Here is a 27,803-nt window from a genome sequence, read left to right as displayed (position 1 = left end):
TGTGCTTAGGGTCGTTGTCCTGTTGGAAGGTGAACCTTCACCGTTGAGATGGTGCCAGGTTTCCTCCAGACATGACTCTTGCCATTCAGGCCAAAGTGTTCAATCTTGGTTTCATCAGGCCAGAGAATCTTTTTCTCATGGTCTGAGAGTCCTTTAGGTGCCTTTTGGCAAACTCCAAGCGGGCTGTTTGTTTTACTGAGGAGTGGCTTCTGTCTGGCAACTACCATAAAGGCGTGATTGATGAAGTGCTGCAGAGATGGTTGTCCCTCTGAAAGGTTCTCCCATCTCCATAGAGGAACTCTGGAGCTCTGTCAGTGACCATCAGGTTATTGGTCACCTGCCTGACCAAGGCCCTTCTCCCCTGATTGCTCAGTTTGGCTGAGAAGCCAGCTTTAGGAAGACTTGGTGGTTCCAAGCATCTTTCATTTAAGAATGATGGAGGCCACTGTGTTCTTGGGGACCTTCAATGGTACAGAAATGTTTTGGTACCCTTCCCCAGATCTGTGCCTCGACACAATCCTGTCTGAGCTTTACGGACAATTCCTTGAACCCCATGGCTTGGTTTTTGCTCTGACATGCACTGCCAACTGTGGGACCTTATATAGACTGGTGTGTGCACCTTTCTAAATCATGTCCAATCAATTGAATTTACCACAGGTGGACTACAATCAAGTCGTAGAAACATCTCAAGGATGATCAATGGAAATTTCGAGTCTCAATTTCGAGTCTCATAGCAAAGGGTTTCAATACTTACCGTAAGTACACTACTGTTCAAAAGTTTGGGGTCAGTTAGAAATGTCCTTGTTTTTGAAATAAAAGCACATTTTTTGTCCATTAAAATATCAAATTTATCAAAAATACAGTGTAGACATTGTTAATGTTGTAAATGACTATTGTAGCTGGAAACAGATTTTTAATGGAATATCTTCATAGGCATACAGAGGCCCATTATCAGCAACCATCACTCCTGTGTTCCAATGGCACGTTGTATTAGCTAATCAAAGTTTATCATTATGGCAAAAGGCAAATACTGATCATTCAAAAACCCTTTTGCAATTATGTTAGCACAGCTGAAAACTGTTGACCTGATTAAAGCAATAAAACTGGCCTTCTTTAGACTAGTTGAGTATCTGGAGCATTAGCAATTATGGGTTTGATGACAGGCTCAAAATGTCCAGAAACAAATAACTTTCGTCTGAAACTCAGTCTATTCTTGTTCTGAGAAATGAAGGCTATTCCATGCGAGAAATTGCCAAGAAACTGAAGATCTCGTACAACGCTGTGTACTACTCCCTTCACAGAACAGTGCAAACTGGCTCTAACCAGGATAAAAAGAGTGGAAGGCCCCGGTGCACAACTGAACAAGAGGACAAGTACATTAGAGTGTCTAGTTTGAGAAACAGACGCCTCACAAATCCTCAACTGACAGCTTCATTAAATAGTACCCGCAAAACACCAGTCTCGTGTTAACAGTGAAGAGGCAACTCCGGGATGCTGGCCTTTAGGCAGAGTTCCTCTGTCCAGTGTCTGTGTTCTTTTGCCCATCTTAATCTTTTCTTTTTATTGGCCGGTCTGAGATATGGCTTTTTCTTTGCAATTCTGCCTAGAAGGCCAGCATCCGGGAGTCGCCTCTTCACAGTTGATGTTGAGACTGGTGTTTTGCGGGTACTATTTAATGGAGCTGCCAGTTGAGGACTTATGAGGCGTCTGTTTCTCAAACGACAAATGCTGATGCTCCAGATACTCAACGAGTCTGAAGGCGGCCAGTTTTATTGCTTCTTTAAATCAGGTCAACAGTTTTCAGCTGTGCTAACAATTGCAAAAGGGTTTTCTAATTATCAATTAGCCTTTTAAAATGATAAACTTGGATTAGCTAACACAACATGCCATTGGAACACAGGAGTGAGGGTTGCTGATAATGGGCCTCTGTACGCCTATGTAGATATTCCATTTTTTTTTTTAAATCGGCAATTTCAAGCTACAATAGTCATTTACAACATTAACAATGTCTACACTGTATTTCTGATCAATTTTATGTTATTTTAATGGACAATTTTTTAACATTTTCTTTCAAAAACAAGGACATTTCTAAGTGACCCCAAACTTTTGAACAGTAGTGTAAATAAGGTATTTCTGTTTTTAATTTTAAATAAATGAGCAATCATTTCTAAAAATGAGTTTTCACTTTGTAATTATGGGGTATTGTGTGTAGATTGCTGAGGGATTATTTAAAAAAAAAATCTAATAATAATTTAGAACAAGGATGTAGTTTAACAAAATTGTGGAAAAGGTCAAGGGGTCTGAATACTTCCCGAAGGCACTGTACAAACCGGTACAAATGGAAGCAAAGAGTTCATACAAAAAAGAAACAGGCTACACATCCTTCACAGACATTGCACTCGAAGCAAGATAAGATTGGCTACTCCCATTCCTCTGCTCTGACTAGAATGATCATCTCAAACAAAAAAAATGTCAAGTCGGTATAGTAAATAAACATGATGTGAATTGTCTTCTGACTATTGGGCCATTTGAATACAGCCTGAGGTATGCTTTAGCACATGAGACACAGTTCAAAATAAAAGATTTATAAAATACCTGCAACAAATTTGAGGAAATGTCAAAATAAGACCGCAGCTCCATTTGAAAGCTCCATTTAGAAAAAGGTCAAAACAAACTGTTAAATTAGTGTCTAAAAACCACTGCAGCATCTTGTTCTTTGAAAGACTAACAAATATTTAAAAAACAGGATAACAATTGCTCCAATAATGCCTTTCCAAAGTGCCCAACCTCTGGTTGGGTTCCAGGCCAACTGCATGCATTGCATCAACCAATGGATGTGTGCCACATCATCAACAGCGCAGTCAGGCATCAGATTGCTATATCATATCATGTGGTTAGCTGATATGTTAAACACCTATCCAGGCATTGAGATCTGGAATGCGTATGCAACGTAGCCAGCTAGGAACGTGGCCATTATAACCTGTGATCATGTCAGTTAATGACCATTGATTGGTTTGACCACCAAATAGTGCAACAGGTCTAACCTGTCCTTCAACAAACACAGAGACCAAAACAAGACCAAAATATAAATTAAATTCAAAAATAATTCAAAAATTAATATTCCCTTCTTTTCTGCTTCCACCCAATGTCTACCTCGTCCAGTCTAAGCCCAGATAGCTTGAGGTCTTGGAGGGATTGGGCCAGGGGCCTATGGACCTGGACGGGCAGGGGTCGCTGGACTCGGATGGGGATGGGCTTTAGGTCAGGGTCAGACAAGATGGGGTCTAAAGCTGGCAGGGGGAGGTAGCCTCCGTCTCTGGGCAGACACAGGCAGCAGCCAGCACCAGCCAGGTCCAGCTCGCTGTACTCAAAGCCAGCTCTCTTGAGGATCTTGAAGTCCACCATGTCCATGGACTCATTCATCTCCACCAGCAGGTTCCAGAACATACAGCTCAGCACGATGCCCATTAGCTGGAGAGACACACAGCAGAGAGACCCGTTACATTTACTCTGACACTGGGACTAGTACACACAGCTCAGCAGGCTGGAGAGAGAGGCAGGGAACACGGCAGAGATGCAAGTAGCCTTGCAGGAGCCCATCTCCTGGTTCTGTAGCGTGAGTCAGCATGATGTGCAAGTTCACCTCCTGGACAGGACGCCATTGCAGGGCCTTACCGCTAATCTGTGTCCATAATGCTGTGCCAAGCAGAGACGCATTGAGTCCCATTTTTACAGTCTTTGATATCACTCAGCTGGGGATCGAACTCTGACACCCTTATTCCCTATATAGTTTTGACCAGGGCCCATAGAGACTGGTAACCACAGCCAGGGGAAAATATTCCAGCTGGATATTCAAGGACCACCGCATAGAAACCAGTTTAGACCATGTAACTATGTATTTAAATATAATGCACTGTCATGTTCCTGTTTAATGTGCTTGCATGTACCTGACACCATAAAAGTTGCAGAGGCATACACATATCCAACTTTTCAATTAAGTAATATCTTACTTTGGTCCCAAGGTGGTTAATGCCTGGGCAAGCCAACTTGAGTGTGCAGCTGTCCACTCCCCCAGTGCTTTGAAATTAACTAGTTCCCAACTGAGCTTGCCTGATAAGAACCCTCAGTTTCCTTTTCAGTCCGTCTGCTACTGGACTGGACTGTCTGGATTGCACCTCATCCCCAAAGAATAGGCACATTTTATAATAGTGCAGCTGCTGCAGAATCACTATGTGGTGTAATTACACATCTCCAAGGGGGCTCGCATAGAAGTCTGGCTGCAAAATTGACACAGCACAGGAGAGCGAGGATAAAAGTAAAAAGAGGCTGATAGGGTGGGGGAGACAGAAGAAGTGAGAGGCAGACAGACGAACGCTCTAAACTAGAACTAAAAACTAAGTGAATGGATAATAGTAAACAACAAACTCTGATTTATTCAAATGGAGTTTATAACACAATAAAAATCATCCAGCTCCTTGTTGGTTATGAAAGCATTAATGTTACAGAGACACTATCATGCAGTGTAAACTGGCTAAGCTACAGTACATGTAGGCTAGGCCATGTTGCCAACAGAGGGAGAGGGTTGCCTAGCTAAGCCCAAATGTACAGCTCTTCGGGGGGAGTGCTTTCTACAGACACCATTCACATCACATTGTACGTGTTCCAAATGGCACCCTATTCCCCATTTTTTTTTAAAAAACATGTATTTTACCTTTATTTAACTAGGCAAGTCAGTTAAGAACAAATTATTATTTTCAACGATGGCCTAGGAACAGTGCCAAGCAGAGACGCATTGGGTCCCATTTTTACAGTCTTTGATATCACTCAGCTGGGGATCGAACTCTGACACCCTTATTCCCTATATAGTTTTGACCAGGGCCCATAGAGACTGGTAACCACAGCCAGGGGAAAATATTCCAGCTGGATATTCAAGGACCACCACATAGAAACCAGTTTAGACCATGTAACTATGTATTTAAATATAAAGCACTGTCATGTTCCTGTTTAATGTGCTTGCATGTACCTGACACCATAAAAGTTGCAGAGGCATACACATATCCAACTTTTCAATTAAGTAATATCTGCCTTGTTCAGGGGCAGAACGACAGATTTTTTACCTTGTCAGCTCGGGGATTCGATCTTGCAACCTCTCGGTTACTAGTCCAAAGCTCTAACCACTAGGCTACCTGACGCCCCCCTATAGGGCCCTGCTCAAAAGTAGTGCACTATATTGGGGATAGTATGCCATTTGGAACACAGCAATGGTTTGGTTCTGTGTGTGAGGCAGACACAATATAATGAAGTGGTGGGCAGACCGACAAAAACTGGTTAGGAGGCAATCAAAATGCAAATGTGCTAGGAGAAACCTCCCGGGCATGGAAAGACTGAGTGAATAAATACACACGCACGCTCTCACCTGGTGCAAGCGAGTGTGTGAGTCTGTGACTGACCTGTGGCAGACCTAAGGCACAGCAGAGCCCAATAGTTGCCCCCACGTTGTCGCCCATCCACAGGTTGACAGCATGGATACAGCCTCGCACATGAATCACCTCATCTAGGACCTCACGCTGACAGAGAAAGCAAGCAAACAGGCAGAATGAAGGAGAGAGGGAGGAGAAGACAGAGGAAGAGAGAGAGACTAAATGAAATGCATTTGACTGAGTGTAATTCAGTTTGTATGCATGGCGTTAAGGCAAAAACAAGACAGTCATTTCACAATGCTAACATGAACAATAGAAAAACAGCAGAAAAATATATTCTACTACGACAATCTAATAGTGTGCCTTTAAAAAAAAACTGTTCAACTACTCCCAAAAAACAACTGTGATTTTCCAATATACGGTACCAAAGACAATATGGCTCAAGGACAGAAAACAGAAACAGCTGAATCAATATCACAACACCACCAGCCACTACCAGCAGGCACAATACAGTGATACCCAATTACCATATTTGCCGCATACTGCAGCTAGAGAGAACAACCATTTTGGGGCCATAAAAATAAAATTCTCCTGTTGCTGCTCTTTTCCCTGTTGCCATCTTCGGATGCGTCCCAAATGGCACCCGATATAGTGCACTACCTATGCGGGCCCTGGTCAAAAGTAGTGCACTTTATAGGGAATATGGTGCCATTTGAAACATAGCTTCGGTCTCTGTGCAGAATGACAAGCTCCACAGGCTAATGAAGAACAACAAACAAGCAGCACACTGAGGGGAAATGGAGGGGGGGTTAAAGATTTCACAGCCTATTAGGACTGGGATATAACCACTTATCTTCCCCTTACCTGCTGGCTGAGTGTCTTGTAACCACAAAGAGTGTTGACAACCTCTCTCACCTGGGAAAACGAGACAGGGAGAGAGTATGATTATGAAGATGAGTCATGTGCAAATAACTAACAATTATTTGTTTTGTTTTTTGAAGTCAAGTAAGTATGTTTGTTGTTAAAAGTAAATTTATGCACGTCAGACACATGTTGTGGAGCACATGGCAGAGAGCTGGACATTCCTTAATCAGTTTATAACTGTGGTGCTTTGGAGTTACCCTGTGTGGGTACAGACCAGAGGAAGAGGCAAAGAAGAGAGAGAAGAAAGACAAATAGGCGAGAGAGAAAAGAGAGAGAGAGAGAGAGAAAAGGATGAAGTGATAAAGGAACAAGAGAGAGATAGCGAGAGGGTGAGTTAGACAGGGAGAGAGAAAATGAATCATGAGTTCAGTAAGTGGATTTAATTATCTCCCACTCCCTCAACTGACGCCGAGGTCTCGGGGTCTCTTCCTGTGCCTGAGTGACTCCACACATTTCACTGTAACCAATTCAACCAGCGTTAATTGCCTAGTAATGCAGCATGAGGCCGGGAATGAGAGGCAGGTGGAGAGGGGCTGTACTGAGAGCAGAACATGGATCCCTCCAGTCTCTCACTCAACTCATGAGTAGAGGGCTGTATGGCTTTGTCTCTCAATTTCACTCACAATATCTGACCTGTGCACGTAAAACACCAAAGATGAACAGTAGCGCTGGTTAGCTTACTCATCGAAGTACAAGGAAAGGTCTCCCTGATGGGTTTGTGATTCCATGTGGTAGAATGACATTCATCCCCCCCATTTCATCTGTGTGTGAAGATCAGCTTTACAAATAACATTGTCTTAGTATATGATTAAATGGGAAGAGAGTAGAGTATTGCTTTGGGGTTTAGAGAGTTCTTCAGTTTCCAAGAACTGATCTTTGTTTAAAATAAATGAGGATCCCTTATTGCTACAGGCCACTGATGCTTCTCACTACCTCTGCAAGGCTCAGTGTGCCTGTGTGTGGGTCTGGAGGAGTGCTAAATGAGATCCACAGAGACATGTGAGCGGCTGATAGGGAGGGCAGGTATAATATTGGCTAAGGTTTATGTGGGCTACCGAGTGGCGCAGCGGTCTAAGGCACTGCATCTCAGTGCTTGAAGCGTCACTACAGACACACTGGTTTGAATCCAGGCTATATCACAACCGGCCGTGATTGGGAGTCCCATAGGGCGGCGCACAATTGGCCCAGCGTCGTCCGGGTTTGGCCAGTGTAGGCCGTCATTGTAAATAACCATTTGTTCTTAACTGACTTGCCTGGTTAAATAAAATAAAAATAATAAATAATAATAATCAAATGTATTGACCAGGCTCCTCTCAGTGTGTTATCAGTTCCTACCTGACACACACACACACACACACACACACACACACACACACACACACACACAACTGTCTAGATAACAGGTGACAGGTAGAGGAGCTGGAGAATGGTGCCAGCGGATGTTTAAAAAAATTACTGTGTGTGTGTGGACGACGACAGCATTCACCTTGTGGCGGACACAACATGTATAAGGAACGCCACAGGCCAGCGGCCCGGTGCCATTGCAGAAATGGTATTGATTGACACCCCAGTCCTTGTACTCGTCCCCACCACAACAAGAGAACTGGAGAGGAAAAGAAACAGAGAAAAAGAGAGATACAGAGAGAGAACAAGGGGAGAGGGAGGGAGAGAAACAGCACCAAACACAGGCAGCAGGTATCTTAATGAAGTAAGGGGGGGGGGGGAAACTACCCCAGTGAGTGACTGCTTCCCTGCTCAGGTCAGAACCTCCCTGTCACCTTGGACTGGAGCCCTGAGGACATTCTCTACTCTGCCTCAGTACCAAATGGCACCCTATTCCCTCTATGGTGCACTACTTTAGAACAAAGCCTAACAGGGTATTTTATAGATTATAGACAGTTGAAGTCGTAAGTTAACTCACATAACACACGTGCGCGCACACACACACACACATTCAGTTGAAGTTTACATACACCTAGGTCAAATACATTTAAACAAAAATTTTCACAATTCCTGACATTTAATCCTAGTAAATATTCCCTGTCAGTTAGGATCACCACTTTATTTTATGAATGTGAAATTTCAGAATACTAGAAGAGAAAATTATTTATTTAAGCTTTTATTTCTTTCATCACATTCCCAGTGGGTCAGAAGTTTACATACATTCAATTGGTATTTAATAGCATTGTCTTTAAATTGTTTAACTTGGGTCAAACATTTTGGGTAGCCTTCCACAAGCTTCCCACAATAAGTTGGGTGAATTTTGGCCCATTCCTCCAGGCAGAGCTGGTGTAGCCGAGTCAGGTTTGTAGGTCTCCTTGCTCGCCCACGCTTTTTCAGTTCTGCCCATACATTTTCTATAGGATTGAGGTCAGGGCTTTGTGATGGCCACTCCAATACCTTGATTTTGTTGTCCTTAAGCCATTTTGCCACAACTTTGGAAGTATGCTTGGGGTCATTGTCCATTTGGAAGACCCATTTGAGACCAAGCTTTAACTTCCTGACTGATGTCTTGAGAAGTTGCTTCAATATATCCATATAATTTTCCCACCTCATGATGCCATCTATTTTGTGAAGTGCACCAGTCCTCTGGCAGCAAAGCACCCCACAACATGATGCTGCCACCCCCATGCTTCACGGTTGGGATGGTGTTCTTCGGCTTACAAGCCTCCCCTTTCTTATCAGACCAGAGGACATTTCCAAAAAGTACGATCTTTGTCCGCATGTGCAGTTGCAAACCGTAGTCTGGCTTTTTTATGGCGGTTTTGGAGCAGTGGCTTCTTCCTTGCTGAGTGGCATTTCAGGTTATGTCGATATAGGACTTGTTTTACTGTGGATGTAGATACTTTTGTACCGGTTTCCTCCAGCATCTTCACAAGGTACTTTGCCATTGTTCTGGGATTGATTTGCACTTTTCGCACCAAAGTACGTTCATCTCTAGGAGACAGAATGCATCTCCTTCCTGAGCGGTATGACGGCTGTGTGGTCCCATGGTGTTTATACTTGCGTACTATTGTTTGTACAGAAGAACGTGGTACCTTCAGGCATTTGGAAATTGCTCCCAAGGATGAACCAGACTTGTGGAGGGCTACAATATTTTTTCTGAGGTCTCGGCCAATTTCTTTTGATTTTCCCATGATGTCAAGCAAAGAGGCACTGAGTTTGAAGGTATGTCTTGAAATACATCCACAGGAACACAATTGACTCAAATTATGTCAATTAGCCTATCAGAAGCTTCTAAAGCCATGATACAATTTTCTGGAATTTTCCAAGCTGTTTAAAGGCACAGTCAACTTAGTGTATGTAAACTTCTGACCCACTGGAATTGTTATAGAGTGAATTATAAGTGAAATAATTGTTGGAAAAATGACTTGTGTCATGCACAAAGTAGATGTCCTAACTGACTTGCCAAAACCATATAGTTTGTTAACAAGAAATTTGTGGAGTGGTTTAAAAACTAGTTTTAATGACTCCAACCTAAGTGTATGTAAACATCGGACTTCAACTGCAGATAATAGCCATTTGGAAAGCACCCAATCTTTATCCTTTCAACCCAAAGCAGGGCTGGCTTCATTCATTGACTTTAATCTCACAACCCATTTCCCCCAGCAAATTGATATCGAGATTGCCAGATAAGGAGCGAGGGCCCCAGTAAAGCGGGACTTTTGACACTCAAATAAAGACTACACTTTAAACTCATGCAGGCTGTAGGAAATCAGATGGATAACCTAGCATGTTGATATCAGCGTAGAGAGAAAAGTAGAGAAACGACAGCAGGTCAACGCTTTTGGTATCTTTTGGTATTATAGTGGCAGCAGCTTGTTATTGTTTTGGTTCTCTTTGTGGGGCTCAAAAGCTTTGTACTCCACTGCTGATTGAGATAGAGGCACTCTAGTAGGTGTGCAAATGACAACAGCTGTTTCCCAAATGACACCCTATTCCCTATATAGAGCACTACTTTTGACCAGGAATCATATGGCTCTGTCGAAAGTAGCAGACTGTGTAGAGAATAGTGTGCGCCATTTGTTACACAGGTGGAAATGAAAGCTTTGAGAGGTGGGAACAATGGTTTATCCAATGAAAGGATTGAATGCCTACAGCAGTGAGGCTTACTATGTCTAGTTGCCTAGTTAAATAAAGGTTAAATAAATAAATATATATGTTTGGTCTGGTTAATTAATTAACCAGGATGAATGGCAGAGATAAAATTCCAAAATTAGCCAACCTCTCAAAAGGCTAGTGTGTGTGTAGTGGGGGAGGATTTAATAATGACAGGGTTCAGTCTGTTGTTTTTTCAATCAATCATACTCTATCCATCTCAGTGTATCCTACATTCAACACACACACACACACACACCCAGACCTACATCACTATATCCTGTCTGTTGCTTCCATTAATGTAAAGCGAGTCCTCCCTTACCTTCTGTTGCACAAAGTCCAAGATGTTTTTGAAGTCCAGATCATCGTAATAGTGTTTAATTCCCTCTCGTATGCTGCTTTGGAACAAGGCTGATGTCTACAGGGAGAACGAGAGAGGAGGAAGAGTAAAGAGAGAGGGGTGGGGATGATGAGCGATGGAAGTCATCATCCATCACATTGAATGCTGCTGTGATGTGATATTTTCGTGGCTGGAGGCTAGGCCAGAGGGGACACCGCTGTACCATGTGAACATGATACAGATGACATGTGCGTGCATGCATGTGTGTAGGTGCCAGAAATTAGAGAACTGGCCTTCTTCTCAAAGATGAGTGCAACGATGAGAGCCACAACTTGCAGGAACAGTAGGACACACAGAACACACAAGAACTGGTGGAGAGGAGAGAAAAAGAGATGTTAATTTCCCTTGTTTATTTCCCTTTAGGTTATTATCTATTCCATTTTCTTTGGCAATGTAAACATATGTTTCCCATGTCAATAAAGCCCTTTGAAGGGGGGATAGAGTTACCTACTCTTCTCCATGACCTCCCTCTCTCATCTACCCCTCCATCCCAATCCCTTTAATCTCACCATGTGCTTCCGCCTACATACCTTTCCCCTCCCGCTCTCATCTGCCTCTCCATTCCTCCTCCCGCTCCCCTCTCTAACCATGTGTAGCAGGATCTCCTTTCTCCTCCCTCCCTTTCTCTCGCTCCTCCCCACCGCTCCATCCCTCCCCGCTCTCACCATGTGTAGCAGGGTCTTGTTGTCCCTGAGGGAGCCCACCATGCCCACCAGGGAGACGGTGAACATCACCAGGCCCAGCAGGATGAGCACCACAGCGGGGGCCAGGAACACCCCCTCCAGGGTACGGTTATTCTGGCGCTCCACCTCCGCGTACACCCCCACGCACAGCACACACAGGCCCAGGAGCTGTAGGAGGGGAGAGGGGGTAGGGGAGGCAGGGAGAGAGTGGAGGGGCAGGGCAAGAGGGGAAGGAAGAGGGAGAGAGGGTGGGTGGGGTTGGAAGCGGCAAGACCAGTGAGATGGGAGTCGTAAGAGAAGAGGGGTAAGGCAGGGAGAAAGGAGGAAGACAGAGAGAGATAGGGAGGAGGGCAGTAGGGGAGAGAAAGGAGATGGGAGAGAAGGAGAGCGGGTTGGGGTGAGAAGGTCAGAACGCTGCAGAGTGCCATCTTTATGAATTAGCATCACTGCAAATAACAGGATTTTATGACAGCAGCGTGCATAGAGAGCATAGCCTAACCAAGCGAGGAACATTAAATGCTTTTGCCATTAGTGCTGAGCGATTAATCAAAATGTCTTAATTTTAATTTTTTAAACAAATGTTTGACCAACGTCAGTTCAATTATTTGAATTCCATTTAGTTGTTTTTTTCCCTGTGAGCTGGATGCGCAGTTTCTGTAGAGATAAATCCTATCATGCCCGAACTGGGCGATGTAGTAGCGAGTTTTCAACAGGCTAATATTCTAAATAGTTTATAATCCATCGTGCGTCTGTCTACTTGTCCGTTCTGTGTGGAGCAGACACGACACAAAAAGAAGAGAGAACGCACGATCGAGAGGGATGGACAGCTGTTTCTTCGCGAGGTATCCCTACCTGAAAATACATAATCAAAGTGATTGATAGTTGGTATTCAGCAGTCATAAAAGTATGCCTTATTTACTTTGAAGAACTACAAAAATGCTGATGTTGTCAGACAGCATAGCATAGAGATAAGGACTTGGAATTAAATAATAATGTCCTCAAATAAAACACATTTTATTAAAGTAATGTGAATAAATGATGGTTAATAAGTGATAAGCAGTAATGGGTAGTCACTGCCTTCATGGGACTTTTATTCATTGTTTTATTCTGTTGTTACATAATTAAACCCACATAATGCATAGAGCATTTCATGTCAAAAATAAAACCAACCACAAAAAGCACTAATTGCTCAGCACCAACTGTTATGTTCAAAGCTACCGTGGATTGGATTATAAACCCATAGCCGATTTCAAATAACAAGGACATCTTTAAAAGAGTATCAATGAGCCCCAAATGGTACCCTATTCCCAATAGTGCACTACTTTTGACCAGAGCCTAAAGACCCTAGTGTTCCTACTCACACCCTGCTGCCCAAAATAAAGTTAGCAAATAGGGAACAGAAGATGACGGAGACAGGAGAGGACAGAAAATGGTGGGCCTAGCTCCTGTCTTGCTGCGACATCACCCTCGTTAGTATAAAACAACCCACTTGACTAGCTCCTAGAGTGCCATTTGGGAGCTTTCAAAACCTGGGCAGGGTGGGCTGCTAGTTCACTTAGGTAACATCCCAAATGGCACCCTATTCCCTTTATAGTGAATTAAAAGGAACTATAAAAAGGCAACATAGGGAATAGGGTGCCATTCGGAACTCAAGCTTTGACTCAATGATAGTTCATTCTTTCTGCAACGCTCGCAAAAAACAACCAACAATTGCCACCATCTAGGCCTACCTATTGATTCTCAATTACAGAGAAAGGCACTCTGCACTAAGAGAGCAAGCCTCTTCGCTCTTTACCTACTTTAGTCCATTCACTACTGACAGCCACCACCACCCCGCCCAACATCGGAAAATGTATTAAAAGGCTCTTTTTTCAAAGCTATAGGCCTAATTCAAGTCTCTTACAGCAGAACCTTAGTTCCTTTCTTATTTATTCTCTCACACTGTAGTGTAGCCAAAGTGGACTGAAAAGTAGGCTACACACTGAGACCGAGAGACAAATATCCTAAGATGACCAAACCTCAGACGGATAAGAAGCTATGCAAATAGGGTACACACTCTTAAAGGATTAGTTGCCTGACTCTCTCTCCCCCCCCAAAAGAAACCTACACACACACACTTATGCACGCACGTCATACGGAGTCCCGCAAAACTGTATGTGAAATTACATTAAACAGATTGAAGAGACAAGGGGAAGAAACAGCATTAATTAACTACGAGAGCCCCTGCATGGCTGGCTGTGGGCCAGGGAAGCTCTGGGAGGAACACAAGCCAAGGCACTAAATCTCAACACGGAAGAGTGGGAGCTGAAAGGAAGGTGAGAGGAAGAAAGGAGAAGTAAGAAAGACTGGAAAGAAGGAGATAAAATACAAATCTAAGCAAATGAAGTCACTGATGGTGCTTTTTCCATTGAGACTTACCCCCACACCAGTGGGCCGCCAGTGTTGTATGTTAAAGTAGGTCTAGTGTCATTGTGTTTCCGTCAGGAGTGTGACACTAAAGACTTGTGGTGAGCAGAACCAACAACCTCCACATCATTCAAGACTTTTGGTTTGTGAGAAGGTGTTCAAGTTAGCCATTGTTATGTAAATGCCAGCTGAAAAGTAACATGGGCTGTGCCTTGCCTTGGCTCCTTATCACCTGCATTCGAAGGTAATGTTCGAATGAAGCCTACTATGTTTAAAAAACAACTTTAATAAGAAAAAAAAATGTACATTTCTATTTATATTGGAGGGGTTATAGATTTTATATTCATCTTTGATATGCTAACATTACTAGCTAGCACAGTTAGCTGGCGAGCTGTGTTACGGTCTTGCAATTTGCAGAGCAAGAATGTCACTTGTCAGCCACAATGAAAGGTAAGGCAAGGATGTAATATAATATGTACATAAACTTTTCAAATTATGTCAATTGCAATCTCGTCGGGCTGCTACTCCTTAAATGTTGGTCAATGAGAATAGTCTCCACATTCGAGTAGGTCCGCCGGAGCCATGGCCAAGTGAGACAGGTGCCGGCCTGCATAGATGGAAACAGAAAAGTCTGAGCCTTTTGGGTAAAACACCGGGGTAAATCCTCAGTGGAAATGCGGTATTACAGTTTGAGAGTGAGAGAAAGAGAGAAAAGTGTGCAAATTGAACATGAAAACAAATGCAATTTCCTTTGAGGTTAGAAGGAGAGTCATGGAGTGAGTCATGGAGTGAGAGAGAGGGTGAGAAAGCAGAGAGAGAGACAGAGAGAGAGGGATTCATTATACCCACTGATTGATTCCAGGAAGACGAGTATTCACAAACAATTGTGGTGGAAAGAGAGAGTGATGGAAGGGGCATGGTTACATTTAACTGATAAAGTAAATGGATGAGTAAAATACTCACTATCAAAATTGGCTGACTCATCCATTAGCCTAGGATAGGGTTTGCAATTCAAATATGACAACAAACAAACAAAAAGTGTCAGAGAGCACTAGCATATACTAGACATTCTAGTCTCAACACTTTCCAGGCAGCGCACCAACACCTAGGTTAATAACTACATAAGAACACACACAACAAAATGGAATTATTCAATGGCGCTCAAAGGTTGTCTACGGTGAGTCAGATATTGGCGATTTTCCCATTAAAGACGTCACCATATGCCTAAACACTGAGTCACTACTCACTACCCAAGAAAACCACTTGAAAGTCATGGCCAAAGTCACTCATCCATATCTCATACAATCTTCCCCCAGTTCCCTTCATCCTCTCTCCCTCTTTCAGAGGGAAACGACTGCCCCCCCCCTTCCATCGTTGAACCCACGGGAGTTGAAGGTCGACCACAGTACCGCAGGCATTGTTAGCAGAAAACATGACACCCCTCCATTATAGTGAATGGAAAAATGGCAATCTTCATGGTCAATTTGAGTAAATAAATACAAAATTCAAAAGACAATCGTGGTACCAGTAACTTCTTCTAATTACACCAGATGTATGTCCTTGAACCAAATTGTTTAAAAAAAAAAATGGCACAAAGAAGAAGTTATGAGGATAATTGAGTTGCTAATTCAGCCTGCAGTTCCCCGGTGGCCTTCAACTTGAGTTCAAATCTAATTTTATTAGTCACATGCGACGAATAGAACAGGTGTAGGTAGACCTTACAGTGAAATGCTTACTTACGAGCACCTAACCAACAACGCAGTTCCAAAGAAATATGGATAAGAAGAAGAGAAAAGTAGCAAGCAATTAAAGAGCAGCAGTAAAATGAAATAGTCTGGGTGGGTAGCCATTTGACTAGATGTTCAGGAGTCTCATGGCTTGGGGGCAGAAGCTGTTTAGAAGCCTCTTGGACCTAGACTTGGAGCTCCGGTATCACTTGTCGTGCGGTAGCAGAGAGAACAGTCTATGACTAGGGTGGCTGGAGTCTGACAATTTTTAAGGCCTTCCACTGACACCACCTGGTATAGAGTTCCTGGATGGCAGGAAGCTTGGCCCCAGTGATGTCTTGGCCCGTTCGCACCTCCCTCTGTAGTGCCTTGCAGTCGGAGGCCGAGCCGTTGCCATACCAAGCAGTGATGCAACCAGTCAGGATGCTCTTGACGGTGCAGCTGTAGAACCTGGATCTGAGGACCCATGCCAAATCTTTTCAGTCTCCAGAGGTAGAATAGGTTTTGTCATGCCCTCTTCATGACTGTCTTGGTGTGCATGGACCATGATAGTTTGTTGTTGATGTGGACACCAAGGAACTTGAAGTTCTCAACCTGCTCCACTGCAGCCCCGTCGATGAGAATGGGGGTGTGCTCGGTCCTCTTTTTCCTGTAGTCTACAATCATCTCCTTTGTCTTGATCACGTTGAGGGAGAGGTTGTTGTCCTAGCACCTCACGGCCAGGTCTCTGACCTCCTTCCTATAGGCTGTCTCGTCGCTGTTCAGGCGACGTCGCTGATCACTGTTGTGTCATCGGCAAATTTAATGATGGTGTTGGAGTCGTGCAGTCATGAGCGAACAGGGAGTACAGGAGGGGACTGAGCACGCACCACTGAGGGGCCCCTGTGTTGAGGATCAGCGTGGCGGATGTGTTGTTACCCATCCTTACTACCTGGGGACGGCCCGTCAGGAAGTCCAGGATCCAGTTGCAGAGGGAGGTGTTTAGTCCCAGGGTCCTTAGCTTATTGATGAGCTTTGAGTGTACTGTGGTGTTGAACGCTAAGCTGCAGTCTATGAGTAGCATTCTCACATAGGTGTTCCTTTTGTCCAGATGGGAAAGGGCAGTGTAGAATGCAATAGAGATTGGATCATCTGTGGATCTGTTGGGGCAGTATGCAAATTGGAGTGGGTCTAGGGTTTCTAGGATAATGGCGTTGATTGTGAGCCATGACCAGCCTTTCAAAGCACTTCATGGCTACAGACGTGAGTGCTACGGGTCGGTAGTCATTTAGGCAGGTTACCTTGGTGTTCTTGGGCACCGGCACTATGGTGATCTGCTTAAAACATGTTGGCATTACAGACTCGGACAGGGAGAGGTTGAAAATGTCAGTGAAGACACTTGCCTCTCAGTGAGAGGGGGCAACACTAAGCTAGCCTTCAATGTCACTTCCTGGAGTAGCTTAAACTGGGCATGTTATGTCTCTATCTTAACCAACTTCATTTGGCTTCAATGCGGTATTGAGTCTTTACATAGGAATGAACAGTGTCACGTGATCGATGGCTTTGTCCATTCATATATACAGTTACTGGCTGCATCACTCCTCTCTGCCTGGTGGTGAGATGACCGTAGAGACTGTTATAGTTAATATTGCATCACCTGCAGAGACCGAGCAGAGTGTACAGTTGATCCCTCTCAGGACCACTGCTCTCACTCAAGGCCTCGGTCTCAAGAGACTCAAAATACATCTCAACACACCAGTTGCTTCCGAAATGGCACCTTATTCCTGATATAGTGCAGTACTTTTGACCAGGGCCCATACTGAACACAGCCATATGGACCCTTGTCAAAAGTAACCGTACAGTAAATGTAAGAAGTAGAGTAAGGCTTTTTTGGCTGAATAGATAGATGCAGTTCAATGCATGATTAATATAATTCACAAATATACAGTACGTCTTGGTAGTCCCACAAATATTGCTATCAGGTTTCAAATCACAGCCAACCTGGAACATTGTTTACTTCCTCAAGCTATTCGGGATGCACTATTTCAACTGGCATGCTCTGATCCAGTAGAAACATCATAATATAGGCCTACCCGATTACCTCTTATCAGTGCATGACTTTGATTGAAATAGGTTCCAGTACTCATTGTGAGTGCTGGTACTGTTTATATTTAGGTGCAGGAGCTCCACAATACTTTTGATCTAATATTCCTTAAGAGGAACAGGAGCTCAAGCAGTAGAAAATGTGAGGTGCTGGTAGTCAGCTTCGGTGGGCTCCTGCCCAAGTGAAGTACTGCTTATTATCCCTTGCGCAAATAGCCTACAATAGCTTGCTGGCACATGCTTTTGGCCAGGCCCAATTTAATACAATGTTTCAAGTTCATTGCAGACAGGCCAGGTGTAGCGTAGCGGGTCAAGAGATTCAAGTTCCTTGGTGTCCACATCACCAACGAACTATCAGTCTAAACACACCAAGACAGTCGTGACACCAAACCTTTTTCCCCTCAGGAGACTGAAAAGAGGCGCTACAGAGGGTAGTGCGTACGGCCCTGTACGTCACTGGGGACATGCTTACTGCCATCCAGGACCTACAGTTGAAGTCGGAAATTTACATACACCTTAGCCAAGTATATTTAAATTTAGTTTCACAATTCATGGCGTTTAATCCTAGTAAAATTTCCCAGTCTTAGGATCACCACTTTATTTTAAGAATGTGAAATGTCAAAATAATAGTCGAGAGAATGATTCATTTCAGCTTTTATTTCTTTCATCACATTCCCAGTGGGTCAGAAGTTTACATACACTCAATTAGTATTTGGTAGCGTTGCCTTTAAATTGTTTAACTTGGGTCAAATGTTTCAAGTAGCCTTCCACAAGCTTCCCACAGTAAGTTGGGTGAATTTTGTCTCTTTCCTCCTGACAGAGCTGGTGTAACTGAGTCAGGTTTGAAGGCCTCCTTGCTCGCACATGCTTTTTCAGTTCTGCCCACACATTTTCTATAGGATTGAGGCCAAGGCTTTGTGATGGCCACTCCAATACCTTGACTTTGTTGTCCTTAAGCCATTTTGCCACAACTTTGGAAGTATGCTTGGGGTCATTGTCCATTTGGAAGACCCATTTGCGACCAAGCTTTAACTTCCTGACTGATGTCTTGAGATGTTGCTTCAATATATCCACATAATTTCCCTTCCTCAATATACCATGTATTTTGTGAAGTGCACCAGTCCCTCCGGCAGCAAAGCACCCCCACAACATGATCCTGCCACCCCCGTGCTTCACAGCCAGCTGGTTTCTTCACGCATCTCGCTGACAGATACAAGCATCTTTCTGGTAAGAAGAAGGGCGGAGGTGTATGCCTTATGATTAACGAGACGTGGTGTGATCATAACAACATACAGGAACTCAAGTCCTTCTGTTCACCTGAATTGGAATACCTCAAAATCAAATGTCGACCGCATTGTCTACCAAGAGAATTATCTTTGATTATAATCACAGCCGCATACATTCATACAAGCAGACACATTGATGGCCCTGAACGAATTTCATTTGACTCTATGTAAACTGGAAACCACATATCCTGAGGCTGCAACCATTGTAGCTGGGGATTTTAAGGCTAATCTGAAAACAAGACTCACTAAATTCTATCAGCATATCGATTGTGCAACCAGGGCTGGTAAAACCCTGGATCATTGTTATTCTAACTTCTGCAATGCATATAAGGCCCTCCCCCGCCCTACATTTGGAAAAGCTGACCACAACTCCATTTTGTTGCTTCAAGCCTATAGACAGAAACTAAAACAGGAAGCTCCTGCGCTCAGGTCTGTTCAATGCTGGTCCGACCAATCGGATTCCACGCTTCAAGATTGCTTCGATCATGTGGACTGGGATATGTTCCACATTGCGTCAAACAACAACATTGACGAATACGCTGATTCAATGAGCGAGTTAATTAGCAAATGCATCGGCGATGTCGTACCCACAGCAACTATTAAAACATTCCCAAACCAGAAACTGTGGATTGATGGCAGCATTCGTGTGAAATTGAAAGCGCGAACTACTGCTTTTAATCATGGCAAGCTATTCCCTTCACAAGGCAATCAAACAAGCTAAGCGTCAGTATAGAGACAAAGTAGAGTCGCAATTCAACAGCTCAGACACAAGAGGTATGTGGCAGGGTCTACAGTCAATCACGGATTAGAAAAAGAAAATCAGCCCCGTCGCGGACCAAGATGTCTTGCTCCCAGACAGACTAAACAACTTCTTTGCTCGCTTTGAGGACAATACAGTGCCACTGACACAGTCCGCTACCAAAACCTGCGGACTCTCCTTCACTGCAGCCGACGTGAGTAAAATATTTAAACGTGTTAACTCTCGCAAGGCTGCAGGCCCAGACGGCATCCCCAGCCATGTCCTCAGAGCATGCGCAGACCAGCTGGCTGGTGTGTTTACGGACATATTCAATCAATCCTTATCCCAGTCTGCTGTTCCCACATGCTTCAAGAGGGCCACCATTGTTCCTGTTCCCAAGAAAGCTACGGTAGCTTCCGTCATCATGAAGTGCTTTGAGAGACTAGTCAAGAACCATATCACCTCCACCCTACCTGACACCCTAGACCCACTACAATTTGCTTACCGCTCCAATAGGTCCACAGGCGACGCAATCGCAACCACACACTACCCCAACCCATCTGGACAAGGGGAATACCTATGTGAGAATGCTGTTCATTGACAACAGCAAAGCATTCAACACTGGGTCTCGACTAGAGGTCAACCGATTATGATTTTTCAACGCCGATACCGATTATTGGGGGCCCAAAAACGCCGATACCGATTAAATCGGCCACTTTTTTTTTATTTGTAATAATGACAATTACAACAATACTGAATTAACACTTAATATAAAACATCAATAAAATCAATTTAGCCTCAAATAAATAATGAAACATGTTCAATTTGGTTTAAATAATGCAAAAACAAACTGTTGGAGAAGTAATATGTGCCATGTAAAAAAGCTAAGGTTTAAGTTGCTTGCTCAGAACATATTAAAGTTGGTGGTTCCTTTTAACATGAGACTTCAATATTCCAAGGTAAGAGGTTTTAGGTTGTAGTTAATATAGTATTTATAGGACTATTTCTCTCTATTCCATTTGTATTTCATACACCTTTGACTATTGGATGTTCTTATAGGCACTATAGTATTGCCAGGGTAACAGTATAGCTTCCGTCCCCCTCCTCACCCCTACCTGGGCTCGAACCAGGAACACATCGACAACAGCCACACTCGAAGCATCGTTACCCATCACTCCACAAAAGCCACAGCCCTTGCAGCGCAAGGGGAATAACTACTCCAAATCTAAAAGCGAGTGACGTTTGAAACAGTAATATTTCAACCGGACAATAACGTCGTCAATATACAAAGTAAACAAGAAAGGCACTCTCTCGCGATTGCGCATGAAAAAGCTCTGTGACACGTCAGGGTCCACTCATTCAGACTGGTCTCCATTTATCAGAATACCATCCGGAGACAATTTCTAAAGACTGTTGACATCTAGTGGAAGGCATAGGAACTGCAATTTGAGTCCTAAGTCAATGGATACTGTAATGGCATTGAATAGATAACAACAACAAAAATAAAAAAAACGACATCCTGAATGGATTTTTCTCAGGTTTTCGCCTGCCAAATCAGTTCTGTTCTACTCACAGACACTATTTTAACAGTTTTGGAAACAGAGTGTTTTCTATCCAAATCTACCAGTTATATGCATATCATATCTCCTGGGCCCGAGTAGCAGGCCGTTTAATTTGGGCATGCTTTTCATCCAAAATTCCAAATGCTGCCCCTACCCTAGAGAAGTTAAATCATCCCCCAGCATTGCATCGATTATATGCAACGCAGGACACGCTAGATAAACTAGTAATATCATCAACCATGTGTAGTTAACTAGTGATTATGATTGATTGATTGATTGTTTTTTATAAGATAAGTTTAATGCTAGCTAGCAACTTACCTCGGCTTCTACTGCATTCGCGTAACAGGCAGGCTCCTCGTGGAGTGCAATGAGAGGCATGTGGTTAGAGCGTTGGACTAGTTAACCGTAGGGTTGCAAGATTGAATCCCAGAGCTGACAAGGTGAAAATCTGTCGTTCTGCACCTGAACAAGGCAGTTAACCAACCGTTCCTAGACCGTCATTGAAAATAAGAATGTGTTCTTAACTGACTTGCCTAAATAAAAGGTGTCAAAAAATAAATACATTTTAATTTAAAATTTAAAATTAAAATAAAATAAATAAAATCCCAAAATACCGATTTCCGACTGTTATGAAAACTTGAAATCGGCCCTAATTAAATCGGCCATTCCGATGAATCGGTCGACCTCTAGTCTCGACCCCGCCCTGTGCAACTGGGTCCCAGACTTCCTGACGGGCCGCCCCCAGGTGGTGAGGGTAGGTAACAACATCTCCACCCCGCTGACACTGGGGCCCCACAAGGGTGCGTTCTGAGCCCTCTCCTGTACTCTCTGTTCACCCACGACTGCGTGGTCATGCACGTCTCCAACTCAATCATCAAGTTTGCAGACGACACTACAGTGGTAGGCTTGATTACCAACAACGGCGAGACGGGCTACAGGGAGGAGGTGAGGGCCCTCGGAGTGTGGTGTCAGGAAAATAACCTCACACTCAACGTCAACAAAACAAAGGAGATGATCGTGGACTTCAGGAAACAGCAGAGGGAGCGCCCCCCTATCCACATCAACGGGACAGTAGTGAAGAGGGTAGTAAGTTAAGTTCCTCGGTGTACACATCACGGACAAACTGAATTGGCCCACCCACACAGACAGCGTGGTGAAGAAGAAGCAGCAGCACCTTTTCAACCTCAGGAGGCTGAAGAAATTCGTATTGTCACCAAAAGCACTCAAACTTTTACAGATACACAATCGAGAGCATTCTGTCGGGCTGTACCACCGCCTGGTACGGCAACTGCTCCACCCACAACCTCTCTACAGAGGGTGGTGCGGTCTGCACAACGCATCACCGGGGGCAAACTACCTGCCCTCCATCACAACTACAGCACCCGATGTCACAGGAAGTCCAAAAAAATCAGCAACGACAACAACCATCCCAGCCACTGCCTGTTCACAACGCTACTATCCAAAAGGCAAGGTCAGTACAGGTGCATCAAAGCCGGGACCGAGAGACAGAAGCTGTTTTTCAATCTCAAGGCCATCAGACTGCTAAACAGCAATCACTAACTCAGAGAGTCTGCTGCCTACATTGAGTACCAATCACTGGCCACTTTAATAAATGGATCACGAGTCACTTTAAACAATGCCATTTTAAATAATGACACTTTAATAATGTTTACATATCTTACATTATTAATATCATATGTATGTAGTGTATTTTATACCATCTACTGCACTTTGCCTACGCCGCTTGGCCATCCATATATTTATGTACACATATTCTCATTCACCCCTTTAGATTTGTGTGTATTAGGTAGTTGTTGGGGAATTGTTAGAATACTTGCTAGATATTAATGCACTGTCAGAACTAGAAGCACAAGCATTCCGATACACTCGCATTAACATCTGCTAACCATGCGTATGTGACCAATAAAATTTGATTTGATGTAAGAGGACTCCCATGGTATTTACATATTTATAGAAATCCATTCGGGTGTATTCTGTGGCTCATGGCAAATCTTTCTAATGATTTAAAGTCTTGATGTTGCTACTGCCTGTAAACACACAGTCCAGATTAAAGTAATTGATGGCAGGCCCATGTGGCAATTGGCTTATTTGCATATAAGCCTATTGTAGCTCTGATGGCTATGGTTCACTGGCCGGTGTAGATATTTTAATTAGGTTTTATTCGCTGCAGTGTCTATTCATTTTCCAAACGCACAGACACTTTCCCACTCTATAGTGCTATAGCATTATCACAAATGCCTGAGCCATTCCCAAACATTCTATGAAAGTATGAAAACGACCATATCTATATTCTTGCTTGTCAGAAAGAAAAAAGCCGCCACAATCCTCCTGTGGGTGTATATGAACAGATTTGAAAAATGTTGACAAAATGCTGTCAGTTCCACTTTAAAGCCAACATGACACATAAGTGTATGTGTGTCATGTATGCTAGTATGTTATTGATTTTAAGTGAATTAGACCTGTGTAACCCACTCCTGCCCTGAAAAGCTGTAACAACACTGTAGTAAATGCCCCACATGTCTCAGAGCACCAAGAAGAGGCATTAACACAAGGCTGCATTTAATGGTCATTTGACTATAACACTGATTAGACTCATTAGGCTTAATCAAATGTAGAGTAATAGGTAGGCTTAGCCCTATAGCTAGTTACTCTTTCCAATATTGCAATATGAAAGCCCTAGAATAGTCTGAAACAATCAAATGTGTTAATGGGCTACAGTTAGCATCCCATTTCCTGTCGGCAAAGAAAATCTCCCACTTCACTTTTAACTGTATCACAGTAGTCTCACGGCACGGCACGCCCTACACTACAAAGCAGCAAAAGCAGTGTAGCCTAGTGTAGTAAATGAACAACAATAACGTGCACAGCAGTATTTTCATTATTTGTTATTCTTGCAAGCAATTTGACACCAGAGTTAGCTAGCTAGCCAACTTAGAAGATCCTGGCAGCTACTAGATAGCTGTTACACTGGCTAGCTAGACAGCTGGCTAGTAACATATAACGTTAGCTGTGTAGTAAACAAAGGTGATGGTGGTTCTCTGACAGTCACACAAACCAACATGTTTGTGGTCCAGTCCCCAACCGTGTCCCTGAAACCAACAAGTCAATATTAAAACACTTACCGAAAAGAGCATTGAGTAGATATTTAAGGTGAATTTGATGAAATAATAGAAACGGTTGCTTTTCCTCACTGCTTTGTACGAAGGCATGTTGCTTGGTAGCTGAAGAAGCAAGCTAGTTTCAAGCTAAGAACCCAATTTAGCTAACGTTAGCTATCTATGCTAGTAGACGCATACCAACACTGACCTAATTAGCTATTTCAGCTAGCCACAGTTAGCTAACTATATTATCCGATAGAATTTTCAAAACATCTCTATTTTTACACAAGTAGGTCAACGCCTTCGTTTAGCTTATTTACTCAGGTTAAATGTACCCTCACAAACAATAGCAACTTCCGGGCCACGTTCCATGCACGCTCTGTTTTGGCGACGTCATTTAAAGGGCCTGAGTAGTGAAATACGTTCAGCTATTTCATATGTAATTATCCAGTAAAACTCGATTACAGTGCGATAGCTGAGACAGTAGACAAATGAGCTGGCTCTCATTATCCAGACTATTGCTTGCTTTCCTTTACATCTTAAAGGAAATGGGTCACATCTCAGCCCACTGAAGAGTCTGTGTTCACTACCCTACAAGTGTCACTGTTACTGGCATTAATCCCTGCTATTGCTCCTTGTTGCATCAGTTGTTGGTTGGCTGTTGTTGGTATATTTTTGGCACACGTGATGTGGAAGCTGGATACTAGGCTATTACTAGGTCACTAATCTTTGTTGTAACTTAAAGTGTAGACGCAATGATGTCTAATTGCTGCCTGCAATTTGGGGCATTCCAGCATGTGGGCATTCCTGCATCTGTAGGAACCCCTCTTTATACTTATATTGGTCAGCTAGTACACAGTGTCGCTCTAACCTCCCATCTGCTGTGCTAGCGGGAGACAGGGACGACCTGTACACAGTGTCCTTCACCCAACCGGTCGGGCACAGTATTCTCTGGTACACAGCAGGCGGGAAGCGGGGGTGAAATCTTGTGCTAGCTAACTAGCAAGCTCGCACATGGTGTCGCTAACTAGCAAGCTAGCTAGATAGCTAGTATACGGTGTCGCCCTAGCCTCCGGTCTGCTGTGCTAGCGGGAGCATTTATGCAGGAACCAATGGGATGCTCGATGGGGGGGATTCCTGCAGATGCAGGAATGCCCACATGCAGAAACGCCCCAAATTGTAGGCTGCAGTTGCACACTATTGGAAGCCGCAGGTAGAATGAACACATCTAACGAGCCTGTTGGAATCTCGTGCCCTAATACCAGAGCACAACCATTCAGCACCATGGACAGCGCCCCGGACCTGATTCAGCACCACAGCTGCTAGAAAAGCACAGTGCCCAGGCATCTCAATCCACTTTTCCCTGTACTTTAGATTTGTGATAAGATGCAACGTACCTACCTGTATGTAGTGGTGTAGTGGGGGCTATACGCAGGTGAAAAAAAGCGGCACCAACTGGTGGTGGACTCTGATAGAGGTACCAGTTTAGATTATAGGTGCAACTGTCCCAGCGTCCCGGTAAGAAGATGGAAATGACCAGTAAGACACAGGTGTACAGAACACACGTTTATGGACACACTCAAGACAGGCACACACACAGTGAACAGGAAGGATAATAGACTAGTGGAAGAAAGGTCCAACTGATGAGTTGGTGTGAAGCCAGGGACACTACAGTGGTAGGCTTGATTACCAACACCGACAAGACGGACTACAGGGAGGAGGTGAGGGCCCTCAGAGTGTGGAGTCAGGAAAATAACCTCACACTCAACTTCAACAAAACAAAGAAGACGATTGTGTACTTCAGGAAACAGCAGAGGGAGCACCCCCCTATCCACATCCACGGGACAGTAGTGGAGAAGGTGGACAGTTTTAAGTTCCTCGGCAAACACATCGTACAAACTGAAATGGTCCACCCACACAGACAGTGTGGCTTGTCACCAAAAACACTCACAAACTTTTACAGATGCACAATCAAGAGCCTCCTGTCGGGCTGTATCACCGCCTGGAACGGCAACTGCTCCGCCCACAACCATAAGGCTCTCCAGAGGGTAGTGAGGTCTGCACAGCCCATCACCGGAGGAAAACTACCTGCCCTCCAGGACAACTACGCCACCCGATGTCACAGGAAGGCCAAAAAGATAATCGAGGAAAACAACCACTCGAGCCACTGCCTGTTCACCCCGTTATCATCCAGAAGGCGTGGTCAGTACAGGTGCATCAAAGCCGGGACCGAGAGACTGAAAAACAGCTTCTATCTCAAGGCCATCAGGCTGTTAAACAGCCATCACTAACATTTTTATGAATTGATACGCAAAACAACGCCGGATTTCAAAACTTCAAATTTTTCAAAATAATTTACTATACAAAATTCTTGCAACTAATATAATGTTATACATATGGGGGATACAATCTTCCCAGCTCTGCAGATTCTGCTGTGGGGAGGCAGAGTCATTAGATCATTTATTTTGGTATTGTCCATATGTAGCTCGTTTTTGGTCACAGGTCCAGGAATGGCTGAAGAATTGCAACATTTTCCTAGAACTAACGCTTACAGATAGCAACACTGGGTGTTTTGAAAAGCCATAGTCAATCAATCAATAATATAATAAATATTTTAGCAAAAATGTTTATTTTTAATTTACAATCTGTAGAAGCTATGAGAATAGGAAGGTTCAATTATTTTGTGAAGCATCACAGCACAGTTGAAAAATATATGGCAAATAGAAATCCGAAATGGATGACGTTGAGAGATAGATGGGAGGGGTTGAATGGAGCTGAAGGGTGGGACTAATAACAAGATAAACAATGTAAAGCATATTGGATCTGTAAAATGTATATAGGTTCGGAACTTTTGTGAAATAGCATAGTTACAAATAGAAATCAAACTGGATGGACATCAGAAATAGAGGAAGGACTAAGAACAAACAAGAGAGAACTATTGTAAAGTAGACTGTGTCTGTAAAATGTGTATAAGATATATAAATTGAAGGTAAAAGCAGAAGTGTTTATTAGTTTACTCTAATTGGGGGATCGTCGGTAGTGTTTGCGGGGAATAATAATAAAGGTATATTCTTTTTTTAAAGTATGTATGTCTATATAGGTATGTGTATGTATATATGTGTATATGTATGTATGGATGCATGTATGGATATATATATTTACCCAAAAAATATGGGGCATTGGAAATGATGCAGACAATTACATTGGAAGCAACATTCTGTCTGCAATATTAAGCTGATCCACCCCTTGAAAAAAAACACACGAAAAAAACATTGAGTGGCTGCTGCCAACATATTGACTCAAATCTCTAGCCACTTTAATAATGATTTGATGAAATAAATGTATCACTAGTCACTT

General features: G+C 43.4%; 1 protein-coding gene across 4 annotated transcripts; it reads right to left on the bottom strand.

The window, feature by feature from the left end:
* Positions 1 to 2,728: 2,728 nt before the first annotated feature.
* Positions 2,729 to 24,811, bottom strand: zgc:110329 (uncharacterized protein LOC550500 homolog). 4 transcript variants are annotated; one of them, XM_024417889.1, is made up of 8 exons: positions 24,471 to 24,811; positions 11,508 to 11,693; positions 11,076 to 11,150; positions 10,765 to 10,860; positions 7,831 to 7,947; positions 6,285 to 6,335; positions 5,451 to 5,567; positions 2,729 to 3,471 (listed from the first exon to the last, which is right to left on the bottom strand). In XM_024417889.1, the coding sequence occupies exons 1-8, from the start codon at positions 24,555 to 24,557 to the stop codon at positions 3,115 to 3,117; spliced, it is 1,086 nt and encodes a 361-aa protein (XP_024273657.1). In that variant the 5' UTR covers positions 24,558 to 24,811; the 3' UTR covers positions 2,729 to 3,114. The 4 variants fall into 4 exon arrangements, with proteins under 4 accessions (XP_024273657.1, XP_042176640.1, XP_024273658.1 ...); XM_042320706.1 differs by lacking the exon at positions 5,451 to 5,567; XM_024417890.1 differs by lacking the exon at positions 7,831 to 7,947.
* Positions 24,812 to 27,803: the final 2,992 nt, after the last annotated feature.

Source organism: Oncorhynchus tshawytscha, linkage group LG04, assembly GCF_018296145.1.
Source record: "Oncorhynchus tshawytscha isolate Ot180627B linkage group LG04, Otsh_v2.0, whole genome shotgun sequence".
Lineage (NCBI taxonomy): Eukaryota > Metazoa > Chordata > Actinopteri > Salmoniformes > Salmonidae > Oncorhynchus > Oncorhynchus tshawytscha.
Note: the sequence above shows the minus strand (reverse complement) of the source record. Positions and strands in the feature narration are given on the sequence as shown.

What these genes read in the sequence shown, in the direction of transcription:
- zgc:110329 (XM_024417889.1), bottom strand. Translation starts at nt 24,557, where the DNA reads ATGCCTTCGTACAAAGCAGTGAGGAAAAGCAACCGTTTCTATTATTTC. An exon ending in TCTACTCAATGCTCTTTTCG is followed by an intron (nt 11,694 to 24,470) that starts GTAAGTGTTTTA and finishes CCCCTCCTACAG; the next exon opens with CTCCTGGGCCTGTGTGTGCT. An exon ending in ACAAGACCCTGCTACACATG is followed by an intron (nt 11,151 to 11,507) that starts GTGAGAGCGGGG and finishes CCTCTCCACCAG; the next exon opens with TTCTTGTGTGTTCTGTGTGT.